The sequence below is a fragment of the Canis aureus genome, chromosome 38, assembly GCF_053574225.1.
Source record: "Canis aureus isolate CA01 chromosome 38, VMU_Caureus_v.1.0, whole genome shotgun sequence".
NCBI classification, from domain to species: Eukaryota; Metazoa; Chordata; class Mammalia; order Carnivora; family Canidae; genus Canis; species Canis aureus.
Genome location: NC_135648.1, coordinates 1,832,626 through 1,850,565, shown reverse-complemented (window position 1 = coordinate 1,850,565; position 17,940 = coordinate 1,832,626). Strand labels below are relative to the sequence as shown.

Genomic DNA, 17,940 nt, shown 5'->3' with positions numbered 1-17,940 from the left:
CGCCGGCCTAGATTCTTCTCTTGCCTGACTGGTCAGTGCCACCGTCCAGGCTGAGGCCACGCTGTCCAGGGTAGCGGTGAGGCCCTGGCAGGGGCAGGGAGGCCACAGGGACGGACCTGCAGGAAGAGAGTGGACTCCCGGCGTCTGGTGCCCGGGCAGGGTGGTTGTGGGGGCAGCTCCTGGAACCTGAGCCTTGCCGGCCGACCCCCTCACCCCCGCTCTCCCACCTGCTCAGTTCGGTGCTTTTCTTCCTTCATCCAGTTTCACGTCCACAAGTGGCCACGGCCCCTCTCCGGCCCCTCCCCCACCAGAACCTTGAAAGGGCAAAGAGAAAGGGATTGTGGGAAGAAGTGTCCTGTGGGTGTCAGGCGGCGGGGGGCTGGATTTGGGACGGTGGGGAGAGAGGAGCCGCTGGCTCTGGAATGCGAGGAGAAGTGGGAACGGACCGGTGTGGCCCGGAGCTGGGGCTCGGAGCAGGCCGGAGCACGTCTGGCCCCTCGGGACGTTGTTCCAGGGGCAGAAGGCCCGGGCGGAGGGCTGGGCAGCCGCCAGCGGGACTTGGGTTAGGCTTCAGGAGGCACATCCCAGAAAAGGAGAGATTGGGAGAGAGCAGGAGACCACCTTCTGGAACAAAAACCCAGCCCCCGGCACCCAGGCCGATCGCAACAGCCTCTGTGGGGAGCCGGGATGCTGGATGGGCCCGGGAAGACAGGGCAGCGACAGGGCAGTTCGCCGGCAGCCCCTTGAGCGCGCTGTCCCCGGGCTGCCCCTGCTCGGGCACCGCCTGGGAGGCCGCGGGGCGCTGAAGGGCATGGCCTCGGAGCCAGACTTGCTGGGTCCCGGGCGGTGCTACCACTCACCTCCCCCTCCCTGGGTTCCTCATCCTTCCAGGGGCCCCATAGCCATTGGGGAATAAGAGTCAGAATGGGTAAAGGGCTTGGAACAGTGCTTAGCACCTAAAAAGCGTGCTTGCCGTGTGCTGCCTCCACCCTCTGGCCCGGCCGCGAGGGCTCCCCCCGCCAGCCCGGCCCGGCCCCTGGTTCTTCTGTGGTCGGGTCGAGGGTCGAGGTCAGGTCTGGTCCCTGTCCCTCCGCCTTTCCGGAGGAGTGACCAAGCAGCCCTCCCCCCTACGGCTGGGCCATCGTGCGGCCTGCGTGTCGGCTCCGTGGCTCCTTTCCCTGCCCCACGCAGACATCCTTGCCGTCAGCCTAGGTCCGAGGAGTGAGAAGTGAACTGTCGAGCTTCCCTAAAACCACCTGCTTGCCCGTTGGGAGCAACTTCTCCCAGCCCGGCACCGGCTTCTCTGCCCCCACCCCACCCTCGCCCAGCCCAGGGACCTGCCTGTCCCTCTGGGCTCTCGTTCCCCTCCTCTTGGGCTCACCTCCTCCTCTTCCCCCACCCCCTGCTCCTTCCCCATCCGTCTGGGTGCCCCGGGTGCCCCCACAGCCTCCCTAACGGCCTCCCTGACTCCAGCCTCTCTCTCCTTGGCTCCCTCCCTTCACCGTGGAATCGCCCCTGGAGTTGTCACCACCAGGCACCCGTTTTGTCCGGTCCCTTTTCCAACCCAGACACCCTTGTGGGTTTTCAGATGGACACTCCCCTTCATGGTCTCCAAGACACTTTACTGAAGTCTTGCCCTATCCAGACCTTGTTCTGGGGGGGGCAGGATGTGTCCATGGTGGTCCCCAAGCCACCCCTCTTCTCTCTGTCTGGACCCTCTCGGGGACCCCTCCCGTCCCATCTCCCCGAACAGCCCCTGCCTCGTTTCCCGACCGCCCCGTCCTCTGGTGCCCTGCTCCTCAGCATTCGGCTTCCCCTTTGTCACTCGTGTCTGCTACTTTGCCCCGATGCCCAACGCGATGGTGATGTCAGGAGAGAACGTCCTGCGTCCTTCGTTGCACGGGGGCTGCCCTGGGATGGGGCCATGCGGGCTCCCGCAGCCCTGCAGCTTTCGGACCCCCTGAGGTGAAGGCATCTCTTCCCTCCCTGGACCCCTCAGCTCCTGGGAACAGAGTGGCCTCTGAGCCGCTGCAGCCTGGGCAGGAAGCCCCTCTGGATGCTGATTCTGGGGGGGAGGACCTGATGTGTCTGGGAGTGGGGTGCATGAGTGTAAGACCTCCTATTCGTCTCTCCAGGGAAGTTCAGAATAAGCCCCTCTCCTGCTGACGGCCCCGTCCTGGAGACGGCTTCACCCTGAGAGTCCGAGCAGCAGACCCCAGAACCCCCAGTCTCCAGTCCGTTAAGCACGGTCGGCCCAAACACAAAACCTCATGCAGGGGTGCGCTGAGCCTTCCTCTTCTCCCTCCTGGATGTGCTGATGCTGGGCTTATTGGTGGGCGCCCGGGGTGGGGACGGGGCGAAGGTCAGGGGTGAAGGTCAGAGGCGCCAGTGTAGCCCACTGGGGCGCACACCTGGTGCGGGGGCTTGCGGGTTGGCAGACCTGTGGGGGCACCTCCCGGGGTCGGGGTACATTCTCCCTGGGGCTGACTCCACAGGCCACCGGGCTGCTAGACCTGCCTGGTGACACTCTGATGAACAGGACGAGGGCAAGTGGCCAGCGGGGCGAGCTGGTCCGACGGCCCCCAGGGCAGCGCTTCGCCAGCCTCTTCATGTGGGGACCCCAGCACACGCCCAGAAATCACTGCGGGCTGCGGGGAGCTTTTGTTTCTTTGAGTTGGATTTATTGCTACGTTAGAAATGAAAACCGAGGAGGCTGAAAATAATCTCTTGGTTCGTTGGAAAGCAACCCCAAACCCCCTCGCATGTCAACATGAACAATACGTTGTCAATGAAAAATAGCTGTGTTTTTAAAAACGAAGAAACGACGCCTTTGGTGAGAAGGGTGGCGGCGTCTCACGTTTTCACAAGTCTTTTGGACGTGCGTCCGAGCGGCAGACAGACGATGCCTCAGGTCTGCGTCTGTGTCCCACCTGCTGCCATATCCTGTGTCACGCAGCCTCTAACTCCACTGAACGCTCACGAGACAATGAGCGCCAGCGAAGCAAATCCCGTTTAGCGTTGTTAGGAAGACAGTTCTGACCCCAGCGAGCCTCTGAGAGGGTCTCAGGAACCCCCAGGGTCCCTGGACCACACTTTGAGAAGCGCTAGTCCAGAGGAACTTCAGACAATAGTTTCAAAAGACCCGCAGCCAAGCAGGTGTCCTGACTGATCTCCTTCAGCTGCCCGGGCTCCTTTGAGCATTCTCACTGGGGGGATCCTATGGGGTGGGGGGATCAGTAGGAGGTGGGGGGATCCTACGAGGCAGGGGGGATCCTACGAGGTGGGGGGGATCAGTAGGAGGTGGGGGGATCCTACGGGGCAGGGGATCAGTGGGAGGTGGGGGGATCCTACGGGGTGAGGGAATCAGTATAGGGAGGATCAGTATGGGGGATCAGTATGGGGTGGGGGATCAGTATGGGGGGATCAGTACAGGGTAGGAGGGATCAGTAGGAGGTGGGGGGATCACTATGGAATGGGAGATCACTATGGGGTGGGGGTTCAGTATGGGGATCAGTACGGGGTGGTTTAACACATGGGGCCCGCTCACTAGCTATGTGATCTTGGGCAAATCATCCACATCTCTGTTTTCTCATCTATAAAATGGGGCTTTTAGAAAGTGCCTATTTTTTTAGAGTTGTTGGAGATTACTTGACGTGATTCTAGTGTGGTGCTGCACCATGCGCGTGAGCCCTTCATCCCAGAGCCTTGCCCCTGAATTCCCTGGGCCATGAAGGCGGGAAGCGGCCCAGGTGATCCTCCCAGGGGGGGCTTCCTGGGCCAGGAAGGAAAGGGACTTGGCCAAGGTCCTGGGAAGGTTAACAGGATTGCTGGCCCTGAACCTAGGAGTTCTAACTCCTAGCCCTATGTCCCCCGCCCCTCGGCCTCCCCAGACTCCTTGGGGAGCAGGGGTGGGGTGGGGTGCTGAACCAGTGTCCTGACCGGAGAAGGAAGCAGGCCTTCCCTCCCCCGCAGCAATGGCAAGCCAGCGCCCCGGCCCTGGGGTACAGCAGGAAGCCTCTAGGGCAGACCTGGAGGGCCTCTGGCCATCAGCGCAGCTGAAAAGTGGAGAAAGTGAGCCAGCCCCAAGATCTCCTCTGTCCTGCCTCGTGGCGGGCAGTTCTGTAAAGTGGCCTCAACCCGTTCTCCTGGGGGTTTCTGGCCCCGACCAGAGGAAGTCTTGATTGGGCAACACTGCCTCTCACGTGGTGCGGGAGCCCTGCACCAGGACAGGTCCTGGCCGCTGCCCCTTCCCGTTCCGGGCTCCTCAGCCCCTGCACTGCCCCCAACCCCCCAGCCGAGGTGCCCTGGGGCAGTGGCCCAGTACCTGGGCCCAGAGACCCCTGCGGGCACAGATGGTGTGGTGGGTGGAGGAGGGCGCCGGGGTGCCCTGGGTGGGAGGAGAGGAGCCTCTTCCCCAGCGTTGGAGGGGGAGGTCGGGGCAGGCACACGACCCGCATCCTGCATGGGGGGGCGGAGAGCTAGTCCTGGCCACACTCCCCTGAGGCAGGCTGCAGGCACCCCCTTGCTCGACGCCCCGAGCCCCGAGCACACTCCAGGTCTGCACCCCGTGGCCGTTCTGCCCCCACCTGCAAGGCCTAAGAGCCCCGGCAGGCTCAGGCTTGAGACCTTGCTGTGCACGGCTCTGCTCTCCTCTGCTGCCCACACGAGTCCCGGGGGTGGAGGTAAACCTGAGGCACGAGGTGGGTGGGCTCAGACTGTCCACCTGCTTCGTTCCAGGCCCGGCCTGGCCCCGCAGCCCCTCCGCCTCCATCGCCACCAGTCCCTGTGGCTTTTTCCACTTGCCAGGGCCCGTGTGGCAGGTGGCTGGTTTGGGGGCCCCTGGCTAGGCTCCCTCGGGGAGCCCCTATGGGCTAACCTCTCTCAGGTCTGGGCGCTGCCCCACCCCCTGCCTCCACAGGCAGGCCAGCAGCCCCCAGCTCCCTCCTCTGGGCTGTGGGACAGGGAGAGGGCTGAGGGGCAGGCTCTGCATACTAATGGGCTGCCCATTGTCAAAGCCCCTTTGTGCCGCAGAGCTCCATTGAGGCGGCTCTGGGGCGGGCACAATGGGGGCTCTGTCCCTGAGTTCCCCCAAACAGTCACCTGCTTTCAAAGCCTCCCCCCACCCCCACCCCCACCCGCCCCGTGTCCGTGTCCTGAGGGCCAAGAGAGCGCGGGGGAGTGGGCCCGGGGCCAGGGGGGAGGGGCAGGAGGCGACCCCCCACTGCCCTGTCCGGGCCAGGCCAGGGAGATGGGCGCTGGTGGGGAGAGGTCCCGGCTCACGGACGGGGTGGGGGTGCAGTCTGTGGACGGAGCTGGAATGCGGGTTCTGTGAGGCCAGCGAAGGGGAAGGGGCGCGCCCAGCACCCACTCCTGGGTTCCACATGCCGGGCCTGGGCCGCGGCTCCCGCCCCTGCTCCTCCTCCGCGGGCTCATATATGCAGGGACACACAGGCACACACTCATCTATGCAGCCCCACACACAGGGCCCGACGCACGCTGGAGCGGATGCGCCCAGACCCAGCAGGCCCAGCCGGGGCCCGCCGTGGTCCTCGGGCCACCCACGTGCATATGCACCTGCACGCCTGCCCGCGCCCCACCCCACCCCGTCGCCGGTGCACCCCTCCGCCAGCCGCCGCCCCCCTTGCCCTCGCTGCCCCCTGCTGCTCCAACACAGGTTATAACAAGTTTGCACTTGTTGTGACCTCGAGAATGTGAATGTAGCCCTGGGGCGGGTAATGTCCCGCTGCCCCAGACCCAGCCGCTTATTCGTTAACCACGGACACGGCCTCCTCCTCCTCTGCTGGTCACTTGAGCACGGCTCCGTAGCCCACCCCACCCCACCCCACCTCGGGGGTCTCAGTGCCCGGGACCCCGCCCCACGGCTGAGCCGAGCACACTGGAGGGGGGCAGGGGGGCTGCAGAACCCTCGAACCCAGCCTGCCCAGCTCAGGCAGCCAGGGCCCTGTGGGACCGTCCCTTGCATCTGCCCAGTGCACCCGCGTCACAGCCTGAGAGGCAGCGGGGGCAGTTCTCGTTGCTCTGGTTCTCAGGCCGGCTCTGAGGGGTGACACGGTGGGTTCGGGTGGCCAGGCGGCGACCAAGAGGAGGCCTGTTGCCTCTAGGTGGAGGGTTTCTCCTGGGGTGGCTGGGGCTTACTCTCCGTCTCTTGGCTTCACTCGGGAGACTCGCGCCCCCGAAGGTGCCCACCTCCCCTGGGAAGGAGCTGCGGGAGTGGTAGGGCAGGGAGCGGGGTGGACAACGGCGACAGGGTCTCGATTCTAGGGACCTCGAATCCTTAGAGAGGATTCTGGATCTAGAAAGAACCTCCGAAAGTCACCTTGACCTCCCCTGACTGCTGGCGGCGTGAGCCTGCCTCGTTCCATTTCCCACTGGCCCGCCGGCCCCACTCCTGCCACCGATTCTGCGTGGCTGGAGAGAGAAACCCAGCACCCCCGGCCAGGCTCCAGAGCCCTCTGTTGACCCCGAGTCCTCGGAGACGCCTGCTCTGGCCTTCCCGCCCACAGCCCGCGTCTGTGTGGGGTCTACGGGGACGCCTGGGCCTGCCCTGCTCATCCGGGCCTGGGCATCTTTTGGAAGCAGGCGGTCTAAACAGGGAAGAGACAGAGGGCCCACCAGGACCCCAAGACCTGGGGTGGGGCGCGGGGTCGGGGGGCAACTCCCTCAGGTGGGGGGCGGTGCTGACCCTGGTTCGCTCGCCCGCGAGTGTCATCGTCGGACGTTCACTTCCGTGATGTTTCCCTTCTGTCAGAATGGCACAGGGCCCTCCACCCCTCACCCCCCCCCAGGGCTCCCCCCTCTGGCCCCCACATTCTGGTCTTCCTCGCTCAGGGCACCCCCTTCCTCTCTGGTGTGTCCTTCTGCCGCTGGAGGTCCCCTCACACGTCCCCTGTTGGAGAGAGAAGCCCCCCGGCTGCACCCAGGCCCTTTGCCACTGCGACGGGGAGGCAGGGGCGGCAGCCGCCTCCGCACCTCGTTCTAGATCCATCTAGAATCTCGACATGTCTAATGTGTCTTCATGCCCCCCACCTCCTCCACCGCCCCATGCTGGTCTTCAAATGGGGGCGGTGGTTAGGAGTAAGCGGGACAGTGGGGGTGGATAGGGGGGCTCCCTCCTGGTGATGGGGGCCCCTCAGACTTCCCGGCGTGAGGGTCAGGGTGGTTCTCTGTAGGCGGAACCAGGAGCCCCGAGGAGGCAAGGGGATCGAGGGCTCAGTTCCCTAAACATGCATCGTAAGGACAGGGTACCTTGGGTCTCTGGCTCCACCGGGGGTAACGATGAGGACAGACTGCTTGGACAGCAGTACGTACATTTAGATGCAACAGGAAGCACTTCCTGGGGGGAAGGTATTGCTAGGCCAAGGGGAGGGGTCAGGGAGTGGAACGATCCTGATGAGACAGAGGGGTCCACCTTTGGTGTCTCAGTGAGCAGAGGCTGGGGGGCCTGGGAGGAAGTTCCCGTGACACCCTGAGCCCCCCGGGGGCCGTGGGATCCCCAGCTGTACTCGCTGGCGTGGTTCTGGGCCAGCCGCTGCGAGGCCAAGGGGCTCTGGAGACCTCAGGGTGGGGCCGTGCCCTGGGCTGTGGCCGTGCGTGGCCAGGGTACAAGCTCCGGGGGTCACGTCCAAGGTTGGCCCTATACCGGCTGGCCCTTCACGACCCCAGGTCAGCATAGGATCTTGGGGGAAGAAGTCAGGATTCGTGTTCTGACTCTGATCGAAAATCACATGTGCTACCGACCAGCTGCATGGTCAGAGGGAAGTGACTCCCAGGCCTTGCTTCCTCTTGGGGGAGCCGGGGAAGCCCCTGCGATGACCCGAGGGCCTCCCAGCACGTGCGTCCTGTGGCCCTCGGGTAAGAGGTGGTCACCTGCCCGGGGCTCCTCCTGAGCGGTCGGCTCACCTGCTGCGTCTGGGCTGCACATGCAGTGCAGGCGGCGACACTGCCCACCTCCGTCCCGGAGCACGGGCGACCCTGCTGCGGGCGGGTCCCGGCTCGTGGCACGGTGGGGCGACCCACACGGGGCGGGGGGCACGTCTGCAGAGGCCTCCCGGGGAAAGTGGCCTCTCAGCGGAGGCCTAGGAGGAGGCTGGGGGGAGGGGGACAGGGCTTCCCGAGGCGGCCCCCTTGTCTGCCGGGAGCTGTGGGCGAAGGAAGCACGGCCCATCCAAGGACTGAGAGGAGCTGGGTGGGCTGCGCAGGGGACGCCGGGAGGGCCGAGGGAGGACAGCAGGTGCTGGTGCTGGGGAGGCCGGCAGACCCGGGTGACCCCAGACTCTGTCCCAGCTGCGATCGGGGCTTCGAGGTGGGTCAGCCGCTTCCCCTGCCCGCGCCCTCCTGTCCCGGCTTCTCCGGCCTCCCAAGCTTAGCCTCTTGTCCTCCGTCACTCAAGGAGCACCAGGCCCCAGGGTGGTCTGGGGGGTCTAGGCAGGAGCCCAGGGCCAGAGCTGACTAACCCTGAACCGTGGGAGAGGGGTCGACCTCCCACGGCGGACCCTGGATTCCTGGCATGAAGGCCCCCCACTGTGGGCCTCAGTTTCCCCATCTGGTCCCTCGCTAGAGAGTATCTGGGGAGCGTGATGGAGGAGGGCTGAGGGAAGCTACGGAAAAGGCAGCTCTTCACCCAGAGCAAAGGCTGATGGGGAGACCCTGTCAGTGGCCCCGACGGTTCCAAAGTGAAAACTTGGATGGAAGCTGGGAGAAAGGGTCTCCCAGGGATGAAGCAAGTCACGCACAGGGAAGGGACCTGGGGACGGGGGAGCTGTCTTAAGAAATACGTAGCCAGGCTGCCGCAGAGGACACAAATAAACAAGATACAGGTCCCAAATCAGTTCAGAAAATGGTCTCTTGTTTGGGAGGGTGGGCAGGGTCCTTCCAGAGGGAGGGGGCAGCTGCAGCGACCCCTGGAGGGGGCCCAGGCATGGGGGCGTTCTCCTCTGCCCCCCCCCGCCCCCTGCCCTCTGGGAGCCTGCACCCCCTCAAGGCCCAGCCCTTCCCCCCACCGCAGCCAGTGCAACTTCTGAGACCACAGATAAGGAAGTGGGGGGGCCCTGGGCTGGGATCTCATCGGCCCCATCCTCCTTCAGGGAGGGAGCCCCACGGGTCCCTGGGACCCTAAGGAACAGGTCCCACCTGTTTGGCCCCACTGGCAGATCTGGTGACCGCTCAGTGGCTCACTGGCCTCCCCACCCAAACCCTTGTCTCCTGGAGCCTGGCCATCCTGGCTTTGAGAAGCCCGCCAGCTGCCTGGAGGCACCCCCCCCCCCCCGGCTGGGGGCAAGCTGGAGGGCAGAGGGCCGAAGGGAGTCCCTGGGGAGCCTGGTCTTGGGCATCCCTCGGCAGGTTGAAGGGGTTTGGGAGGAACCTCCTCTTGGGAATGAGGAGCAGGTGGGATGAAGGAGAGGGGATTGGAAGCCTCCTCCAACTCTGGGGCCATAGTCCGTGGTACCTCACAAGTCCCTTACCCTGGAGGGGAGGTGGGGGGCGGAGGCTGGTTGAGTGGCATCGAGCCCTGGGGCATCGGAGAGGCAGGGCGAGGGAAGGGCCGCGGCCCCCCCCCCCCCCGCCCTGCTTTCTCGAATTCAGGAGATACTTTCCTTCATCTGCAAAGTAGGATAATAGTAAAATCTTATGAGGGCATGAGGGCTTTACAGACTCCACACGCTCCATCCCGCGTAGTCCGGACCGTGCAATGGGAGGGTTTCCTGCCTCCTTAGGGAGGAGATGGAGCCCTGGGGAAATGAAAAGAAGGACAGAGCTCCAGCGAGGCAGGGACCCGAGGGGACACTAGTGGGGAGGTTGGGGATAGGGCCCTCGGCTGTGGCCCAACATGTGGATAACACGTAGGCCTCATCTGTCAGGCTAACGACAGGAAACGGTGCTCTGTGTCACCATGTGCGGGACGAGGGACATGGGCGGCAGGGGCGATGGCTGGGACAGCCTGAGGCAGAGAGTGGGGGCGGGGGCAGCCTGAAGGTAACTAGGGCGCCCCGCTAGCAGGAGCAGGAGCAGCAGGTGCTGAGCCCCTTGCAGCCGCTCGCAGGCGGAGGAAGCACAGGAGCCCTTGGGGGTGCAGTCGTGGGTCACAGGCGACCTAACCTGGCCGCTGCCAGATGGGGTACTTAGGGACAAGGGCCACAAGAAGGGGCCGCGACCCCCAGGGTAGAATCAGGCGGGAAGGGCCTTGAAGGCTCCGTCAGGAAGCTCCCGGGGCCCTGGGACCCACTGGAGGGTTCCGGGGAGCATTGGGATACAGGCCGAGCCAGCTGAGGGGTGCAGGGCACCGGGGGGGGGGCAGGTCACTGCAGTGCTCCCTGGGGGACCCACTGAGAACCTGCGGCTGGACTTAAGGCTGCTTGATGGGGACTGAGAGACGCCCCCAAAGGCAGGACTGGTGGGGCCTGGCGCCCACTCAGACACCGGGCTGGAGGGAGGCCGGGGGTGACTCTGTGAAGGGGGCAGGTGAGGGGAGCAGGCGGAGCTGATGCTGGGCGCTGCAGAGGGCAGAGGTGAGGAGAGAGGGTGGCGGGGTGAGAGCCAGAGCCAGACGGGCGGGAGGATCCCTGAGCACCCTCCTGGGGCAGGGGCGCCTGGGGGTGCAGGGAGGGGGAGGACAGGCAGGAGGGGAGCGACCCGCAGCCCACGGCCCCCCACCCCACACCCCTCCACAGGCCCGGCCTCCACCCTCTTTGCGGTGAAAGGAGTGGAAACCAGAGACTTCAGCTGCTTTGCCCCAAATCTCAGAGCCTAGAAGGGGCCACTCAGGAGCCGGGCAAGGGCTCCCAAACCAGGGGTCCCCGGGGGAGCGGGGAGGCCGGGACGCCCTTGCTGTGAGAGGGAAGCTGGGCTGTGCCTGCGGGGCGCTCCCTGCAGGGTGAAGGGCTGTGGCTCGGGGTGTCACCCATGTGGCTCGTGCTCTCAGGGTGGCTGATACTTCATTGCTAATAAATATTATTATTATTAAATATTTTACTTATTTATTTATTCATGAGAGACACAGAGAGAGAGAGAGAGAGGCAGAGACACAGGCAGAGGGAGAAGCAGGCTCCATGCAGGGAGCCCGACGGGGGGGCTCCATCCCAGGACCCCAGGATCAGGCCCTGGGCTGCAGGCGGCGCTAAACTGCTGCGCCGCCCTGGCTGCCCGCCAGTAAATATTAGATGGGACCATTTGATGTTGCTGACATGAGACCTGTTGGGTTGTTTTCGGATTGGCAGTTTTTTTTTCTTTTGTAGAGCGTGGGGGCGGGGGGGGGGGCCGCGGCGCAGAGGGAGCATCTCAGGCTGACGCCCCACTGAGCTCGGGCCCAAGCAGGTCAATCTCGGGACCTCAGGGTCATGACCTGAGCCGAGACCCAGAGTCGGACACCCCGTTAAAAGGAGAGGGCTGGTGGGGGGGGTTGTCGGGAAGGGTAGGGGTGGAGACGCCGGCCAGTGCTGGGGCGTCCTGCCCCCTGGTGGCGGGAGCAGAGGGCTCGCCCGGAGCCCCCCTTGTCCGTCCTACCCTTGCCCCCTGGGCGGTCCTGCAGCACCTGCCTGTCTGCAAGAATGCTTGGAGCTTCTCGCCTGGATGATGCCCTCAAGCGGAAGGGGGCCCCTGGGGATGGATCCCGTGTGGCGGCCCCAGGAGCCCGGCAGGTGAGGCAGGTGAGGGCCGGCTGCCACAGGGAGAAGAGGTGAGCGGACACCTCGGTCCCTCCGACAGTTGCCCTGTCTCCAGGCCCCCGCCGGACCCAGGCCTTCTCCGCGTCCTGGCAGCCTCCGCAGCACCCCCTGGCTGCTGATGACCCTAGATAGCAGCGGCGGTGTCTGACCCCGCACTGATGGGGGTCTGGCTCCCCCGTTGAGGTGAGGAGGGTGGACTGACATTGGGGACAGCGGTTCTTCTGAGGCGAGGACCTGGATGGGGCCGGCGCTGGGGCTGTGGGGGCACCGGGGCCTCCTGTGTCCTCCCGAGCCAGGTGCCTCGCACGGAGTGAGCAGGGGCAGCCCTGCGGCCCCAGACGCGGAGTGGGTGCAGACAGCGGCCCGGTGCCCAGCCGGGGAGGGACTGTGCTCCGAGTGGGGTGGCGGGTGGGGCGGGGGCGTCCAGAGTCCGTGCCCAGGTGCTGCATGTGCCAGGAAGTCATCCTCGCTCCAGCTGGAGAGGGGGGGTCCTTGCGATCGCCCCCCCCCCACCCCGGGGCGGTTCTCTGCAGGATTGTGGGGACAGGAGACCCTGCCTGGGGGTCGGGGCAGAGCAAGGGGCCGCGCTCCCGATCAGCCCACACCCACAGGCAGGGGTGGTGCCTGCACAGCCGAGAACATCGGCCGTGGCCCCCTCTCTGTGTCCCTCCCTCTCTTGACCGGAAAACACACAGAGGGGTCAGAAGGGCCAGACAGGGGTCACAGGCTCCCAGGAAATGCTTTGAAGGCTTTTATCCTTTCTTTTGATCAGACTATGAGAACTTTCCAAACGTTGACACAAGGGAAGAAAAGCCTATTCTTCCCTGGGCCAGGGCCTTGGTGTCAGGCCGAGGCCAGAGGATGGGAGGGAAGGGAAGGAGCTGAGGGGTGGCAGACGGAGGGAGGCTCAGTGACTCAGCTGGAAAAGCAGGCCCCGGAACCACACACGCTGCCCTCCTTTCCCCACCTCGAGATTTGTGTGCATCTGGCTCTGTTTCTATTTGTTTATTTTCTTGGAGGCAGATTAATGAATCGAGGCATCTCGTCTGAAAAGAACCCCGAACCCAATTCCGTTCCTCTTCCAGCCTCGAGGGCTTACATAACCCGGTGCGCTTTTCTTGCTGGCCTCCCTCTCAGACCCGCCCCCTCCTCCTCCCCCCTCTCCCCTTTAAGGACACCCCGAAGCCCACACATGCTTCTCTTCAGGCCCCCAAAGCAGCTGATCTCCTTGGAAGCTTCCGGGGTCCCGATTCAGGTTGGAGTTGGTGCCCAAAGAAGAGATAATATGTTTGGGGACGGGAGGCTGAGTGGCCATTTCCTCTTCCCCAAGGGAGGGGGAGGGCTCTGGCTGGACACGGGGTCTCGAAGTGGCAAGGAACCTTGATAATCTCCAAAGACAGGGCACCCCAACCCCCCCAGCAGTGGTCCTGGGAGGCTGAGGGGGGGAAGGCCCCCGAGAAGATACGGGGATGAGCCGTTCTCCGTCACACGTCAGACATCCCAGAACTCTGTTTAGCTTTTTGGATTAGGTAAATTTTTCATTCGACTCTATTATGCCGTTTGTTTCATTGGAAAACAAGATTTTTCCCTCAAAGTCTCTGAGTGACACTGTCATCGCAGGAAGGATACATTACATCAAGCTGGGTGGCTCCGGGTCCCTCCCGGCACACTAGTTTGAGAAGCAGAACGGATGCGACCGCCAGACGGGCTGAGACGTTGCCCAGGGCACCGCTGGTCGTGGCGGGTGGAGGCTGCACCTGTGTCCCGCTTCCCCGTCCAGCCCACTTCCCACCAGGTAACGCTTCCCTTAGGCCCTGGCGGGGTCTTAGGCATCCTTGAGGCCGACCCCCTCTCGCTGCCTCCAGGATGCGGTGCTCCGACGGCCCGGCCTGGGTTCTGGGGCCGAGAGTGCTCCAAGGCCCTCCGTGTGCGCCGGGGCTTCCCCGACACAGGACACGGCGCTGGGGTGGGACGCGGGGGCCAGCTGGTACCGCAACTGCCTGTTTCTGCCCATCTACTCGCTTGCGCTCGCCCCATGGTGGTTGGTTCAGAGACACCTTCGAGCCTCAACGGACTGCACTGGTTCACAGCCAGAGTGGGGCCCCCGCCTGTCCCGGGGGCACTGCCTCCCCTTTCTGATCCCATCTCCAAACCCCTAAATCAAGAGGCTCTTTTCTGGAGGAAGGAAAGGGGAGAACAGGAGTCTGGAGGAGGACTCACGATGCCTCCACCGAGGCAGACCCCCTGGGCCTGGGGTGTAGACAGAGGACCAGAGGGCAGAGTGTGATGGGGAGGTCAAAGGTTAGAGCTGTGATCAGCGGGATAGCGCCCGGCCTGCACATCACCGTCTTCACAAGGCAGGACGCAGGAGGCTGAAGGACAAGCCGCTCAGACGCGTGGGGCGACACAGGCCAGGAGGAGTGACAAGGATGGAGCGGGGGAGGGGGGTACACGTTAGTGTCGGGCGGCACCAAGTACGAGGGGACAGTGGGGACGTGCCACGCAAACCAAAAGGGACCAGAGGTTAGAGCACTCTCTCCCACGCAGAGCATCGCTGCCAATCACGGGATGCCCCCTGGGTGTCTGGGCTGGTGACAGGTCCCTGTCTGGCCCCTGCTAACCCCCAGCGGGTAGAGGTGTCACCTTCTCCGGGGATTGAGTGTGGGATTTGCTCAGGAAGGCAAAGTCACTGTCTTGTCAGCCTGACGCTGTAGGAGAAAGGACTTTGGAATCCAGCCAAGGTACTGATCTGGGCTCCGCTGCCTGGACGTTGTCACCGGGGCTCCCCCCCTCCCCCGCCCCGGGGTTCCTCAGCGACTGTGACGACTGTGACCGCAGAAACTGTTACACACTCCTCCCAACGGCAGGATGGGATGGGATGCGAAGTGCTGCCCGGAAGGTGGGCATTCATTCGCCAAATGAAAGTCGCCCCCTCTTTCTGCTCCCATTTCCCCGAACCAAACGTTAGGAAGAGGAAATACTCCACAGCCAAAGAAGAGAAGCCACCTGGGGTGGGGGGGGGACGCCTGGGTGGCCAGTGGGCGAGTGTCTGCCTTGGGCGCAGTGCGTGGCCCGGGGTCCTGGATCCAGCCTCTGCCCCTCTCTCTGTGTCTCTCATGAATAAATAAATAAAAACTTAAAAAAAAAAAATGAAGTCACCTGGCGGCACAGTGAAGGCCTGGCACCTGGCGAGAGGCTAGGGCCCCAGCTGGGGAGCCAGGGCTCAGCCCCTCATCCCTGTCATCCCCCTCATCCCCATAGGAGCCCAGGGCGCTCACCTGCCCACCCGCCCTGCTGGCTGCCCCTCATCTGGCCGCTCAACCTTTAAGCACAGGGAGCGGGCCCCAAGGCAGAGGTGCTGGGGGCCGGGGACGGGGGGCATCACTGTGTTCCCAGTTGGTCCTACTAAGAGTCTTTCTTGTGCTCCCAATCCTGCAGCCAAAACTGGCTCCTCCTCCCTGGCTGGCTCTGGAGTTTTTCAGGATTGTGACTTCTGCGCACACCCTCCCCTTCCCCGGGTACCCCCCCTTCCCCGGGTGTCCCCCCCAACCGTCTGGATCTTGCCTACCCTTCAGGCCAGTGCCAAGGCCTCCTCACTCTGTAAAGCCTTTCTTGGGCAAGAGAGGCCGGTATGGAGGACTCCACCCCCGGGTGTTAGTCGCTGACTTTGCTTCCTGCTCTAAATGGAGGATAACAACAGTTCAGGGGTTGCTCCCTTGAGCCAGACGTTGCCTTTCCCTCTGCAAGTTCCCTGGTACCTCCCAGGTGCCGCGTCTGGGGCTCTCACCACTTCCTGCCTGGGCTATGGTTGCCTCCCCTGTTGGCTTGGAAGGTCCCCAAGGCCAGAATCAACATCCAATTCATCTCCCTAACTCCAGGGTCGGGTTTAGGACCTGGCACCCCGTAGAGACTAGGGAAAGCGTCCGTCGAACAGACAGGATCCCGAGGCGAACAGACAGGATCCCGAGGCTGGAAGCGCACAGGTCTTCCTGCCGTGACAAGGGCTCCGCAGACCAGAGGGCTCCGCTGGTTTGCAGGTGTTAGTGTTGAGGACTAGTTTGGGGGGTTTCTGTGTGTTTGGGAAGAAGAGAAGATGTGAAAAGTTGAGAGAAGATCCAAGCAAAGAGGAAGGACAAGAGGGCCTCAGCGGAGAGGCTCTGGACCAGGGCGACGTCCTGTGCGACCTGTGCGTGGGGACAATGGTGCCCACCCTTCAGGAGCCTGCAGTCCACTCCCGACACGCTTCTGGAGCACCTACTATGTGTCCTATGTTGTGCTGAGCACACATCAGGGCCACGGAAGTGGGTTATGCCTGAATCCTTAGTTCAGTTAGCCTGCTTGGAGTAGAAGAGAGGTCGGGTGTCGGGTCCACCCCGTAGACCACGCAGGTGGCGATACGCGGGCGTGCATCTGGAGACTCAGACGAGGGAGGGGTTACCAGAGGCTCCGTGGGAGAGGGGTCGTTTGAACAGGTTTATCCTGGGTGTGTAGGGACAGGGACAGAGGGGAGGCCAGGGAGGGAGAGGGCGCGAACGCATGGGCCTGTGCGGCGGGGAGCGGCTGGGAGAGGGGTGGGAGGTAAGGCTGGAAGGGGGTTTGGAAGCAGATGCCGGGAGGCCACTCCTGCCTGGCGGAGTCTGGTCTGTCCTTGACCCATGAGGCGGAGACTTTTGAGCTGGGAGAGGCACTGGGAGGCTTATGGGGTGGGGGGCTTGGGGGACAACCTGGCCTTGAGGCTCGCTGCACACGCACACGCCACACGTCGACTCAGTCATGCAATAAGGATTCTCCTCCGAATACCCCGTGGGCACTGAAGCCGGATTAAGCACTGCAGGGGCTTGAGGGGGCAAAGGTCGAGCAGGAGGTGAGCGAGATGATGGAGGAGGAGCAGGAGGAGCAGATTCCCCGCCATCAGGCCATCGGATGAATGCTGCCCGGAGGAAGGGGAGCCCGAGTGTGGCCCCCGGAGCAGGACGGCGCCTTGACCATTTAGGGAGCCTGAGGGGCAGCAGGGAGGAGGGTTTGTTCACGTTCGGGAGTGAAGGCAGGGAGCGCCGGACCAAAGCTGCTTTCAGGCAAAGGGGAAAACGGACCAAGCTCTTTGCTCAGGGTCGCTTTCCGCCGCTCCGAGCTGTCGGGTTTTGGGAGAAGGTGCTCGGCTCTTCCCGGTGCATCTGCCGTGGCCCCTGTGTGGGGAGGGCGGGTGGGGGGAGAAGCATCCTTTCCCCCCACTTACCTTGGCCTGATGTGCCCCCGCGCCCGTGGCCATTTATGAGCTCATCGTCTGTCTCCATCTTTCCGCCGATTCAGAGGAGCTCGGACGGATGCCTCAGGGACTTGCGCTCTCCTGCCCTTTGAGGGCAGCATCTGTAGGGCCGCAGCAGCAGTGGGGCCAGGGCTGGGGCTAAGCCTGGGTCCCTCCCACTGTACCTTGGCTCCACCTGGAGGTCTCTGCGAGCTCAGCACCCAGCTCCCGTGCGCTCATCCGAGGCTGCAGCCCTCCCTCTCTTGGGCCTCCAGGTGGGCCTCCGGTCAGTCTTTAGTAGCAAACTGTCCCCGGTGCTGGGGAAACAGGTGAAAGGCCCCGTCCGGGCGTCAGTGAAGAAGCCACAGATGACCCACAAGGGCGACCACGTGGTTGCAAAGCACTCTGATGTGCTGAAACAGGAGCGTGTTCAAGGCCAGGCTTCACCAGCCCGTGCTGGGGTGAGGCCCGGGAGACGGACACCGACTATTTCTTTGATGCCTTTGATGGTCATGAGGGGCCAACAGACACTTGAGTCCAGTTCTGAGAGCTAAGCCGGAGGTCAGAGGCGGGGAGGCTTGGAGCAGGTCAGTGTGAACGCGGGTCCAAAGGTGGAAAGGATGAAACCGCAGGCTCTCTGCAGAGCTGGAGCAGGAACGCGGCAGGAGACGTGCAGAGACGCGGCAGGAACCAAGCCAGCCGGTAGGCAGAGACCAAACCCGAAAGGCCTTGAAGGCTGTGCTCAGAGGCCTGCAGCGTTTCCTACAGGCAGTCGGGAGCCATGGATCAGTTTTAGTTGCGAGAATCAGCAGAGCGGTGCGCTGGCCCAGAGCGGAGTGTACTCAGGAAAGGCCCGTGGCCCACCCGTCCCGGGGAAGGGGAGGCCGGCGGGAGGCCGGCGTGGGGTGCGCTGAGGCCGCGGGCAGACACCACCGTGGGTGTGACTGGCCTTTGTTTTAGAGGAATAACCACAAGCACAGTTCCTGGAGCGGGAAGCCCGGGGTCTCCGTGTCT

General features: G+C 63.8%; 1 protein-coding gene across 3 annotated transcripts in view; it reads left to right on the top strand.

Moving 5' to 3' along the window:
* The window catches only part of KCNJ10 (potassium inwardly rectifying channel subfamily J member 10), a 28,960-nt gene that overhangs the window by 2,552 nt on the left and 8,468 nt on the right, over positions 1-17,940 (top strand). The window contains exons 1-2 of one of the 3 annotated variants that reach the window (XM_077886867.1): positions 12,974-13,210; positions 13,302-13,476. The exons of 1 other annotated variant lie outside the window; for it this stretch is intronic. In XM_077886867.1, coding sequence (XP_077742993.1) covers positions 13,372-13,476 — 105 coding nt within the window. In that variant the 5' untranslated portion in view covers positions 12,974-13,210; positions 13,302-13,371. Of the gene's footprint in view, positions 1-12,973; positions 13,211-13,301; positions 13,477-17,940 lie in introns of those variants that run through there. One more of the 3 variants, XM_077886866.1, reaches the window with a different exon arrangement.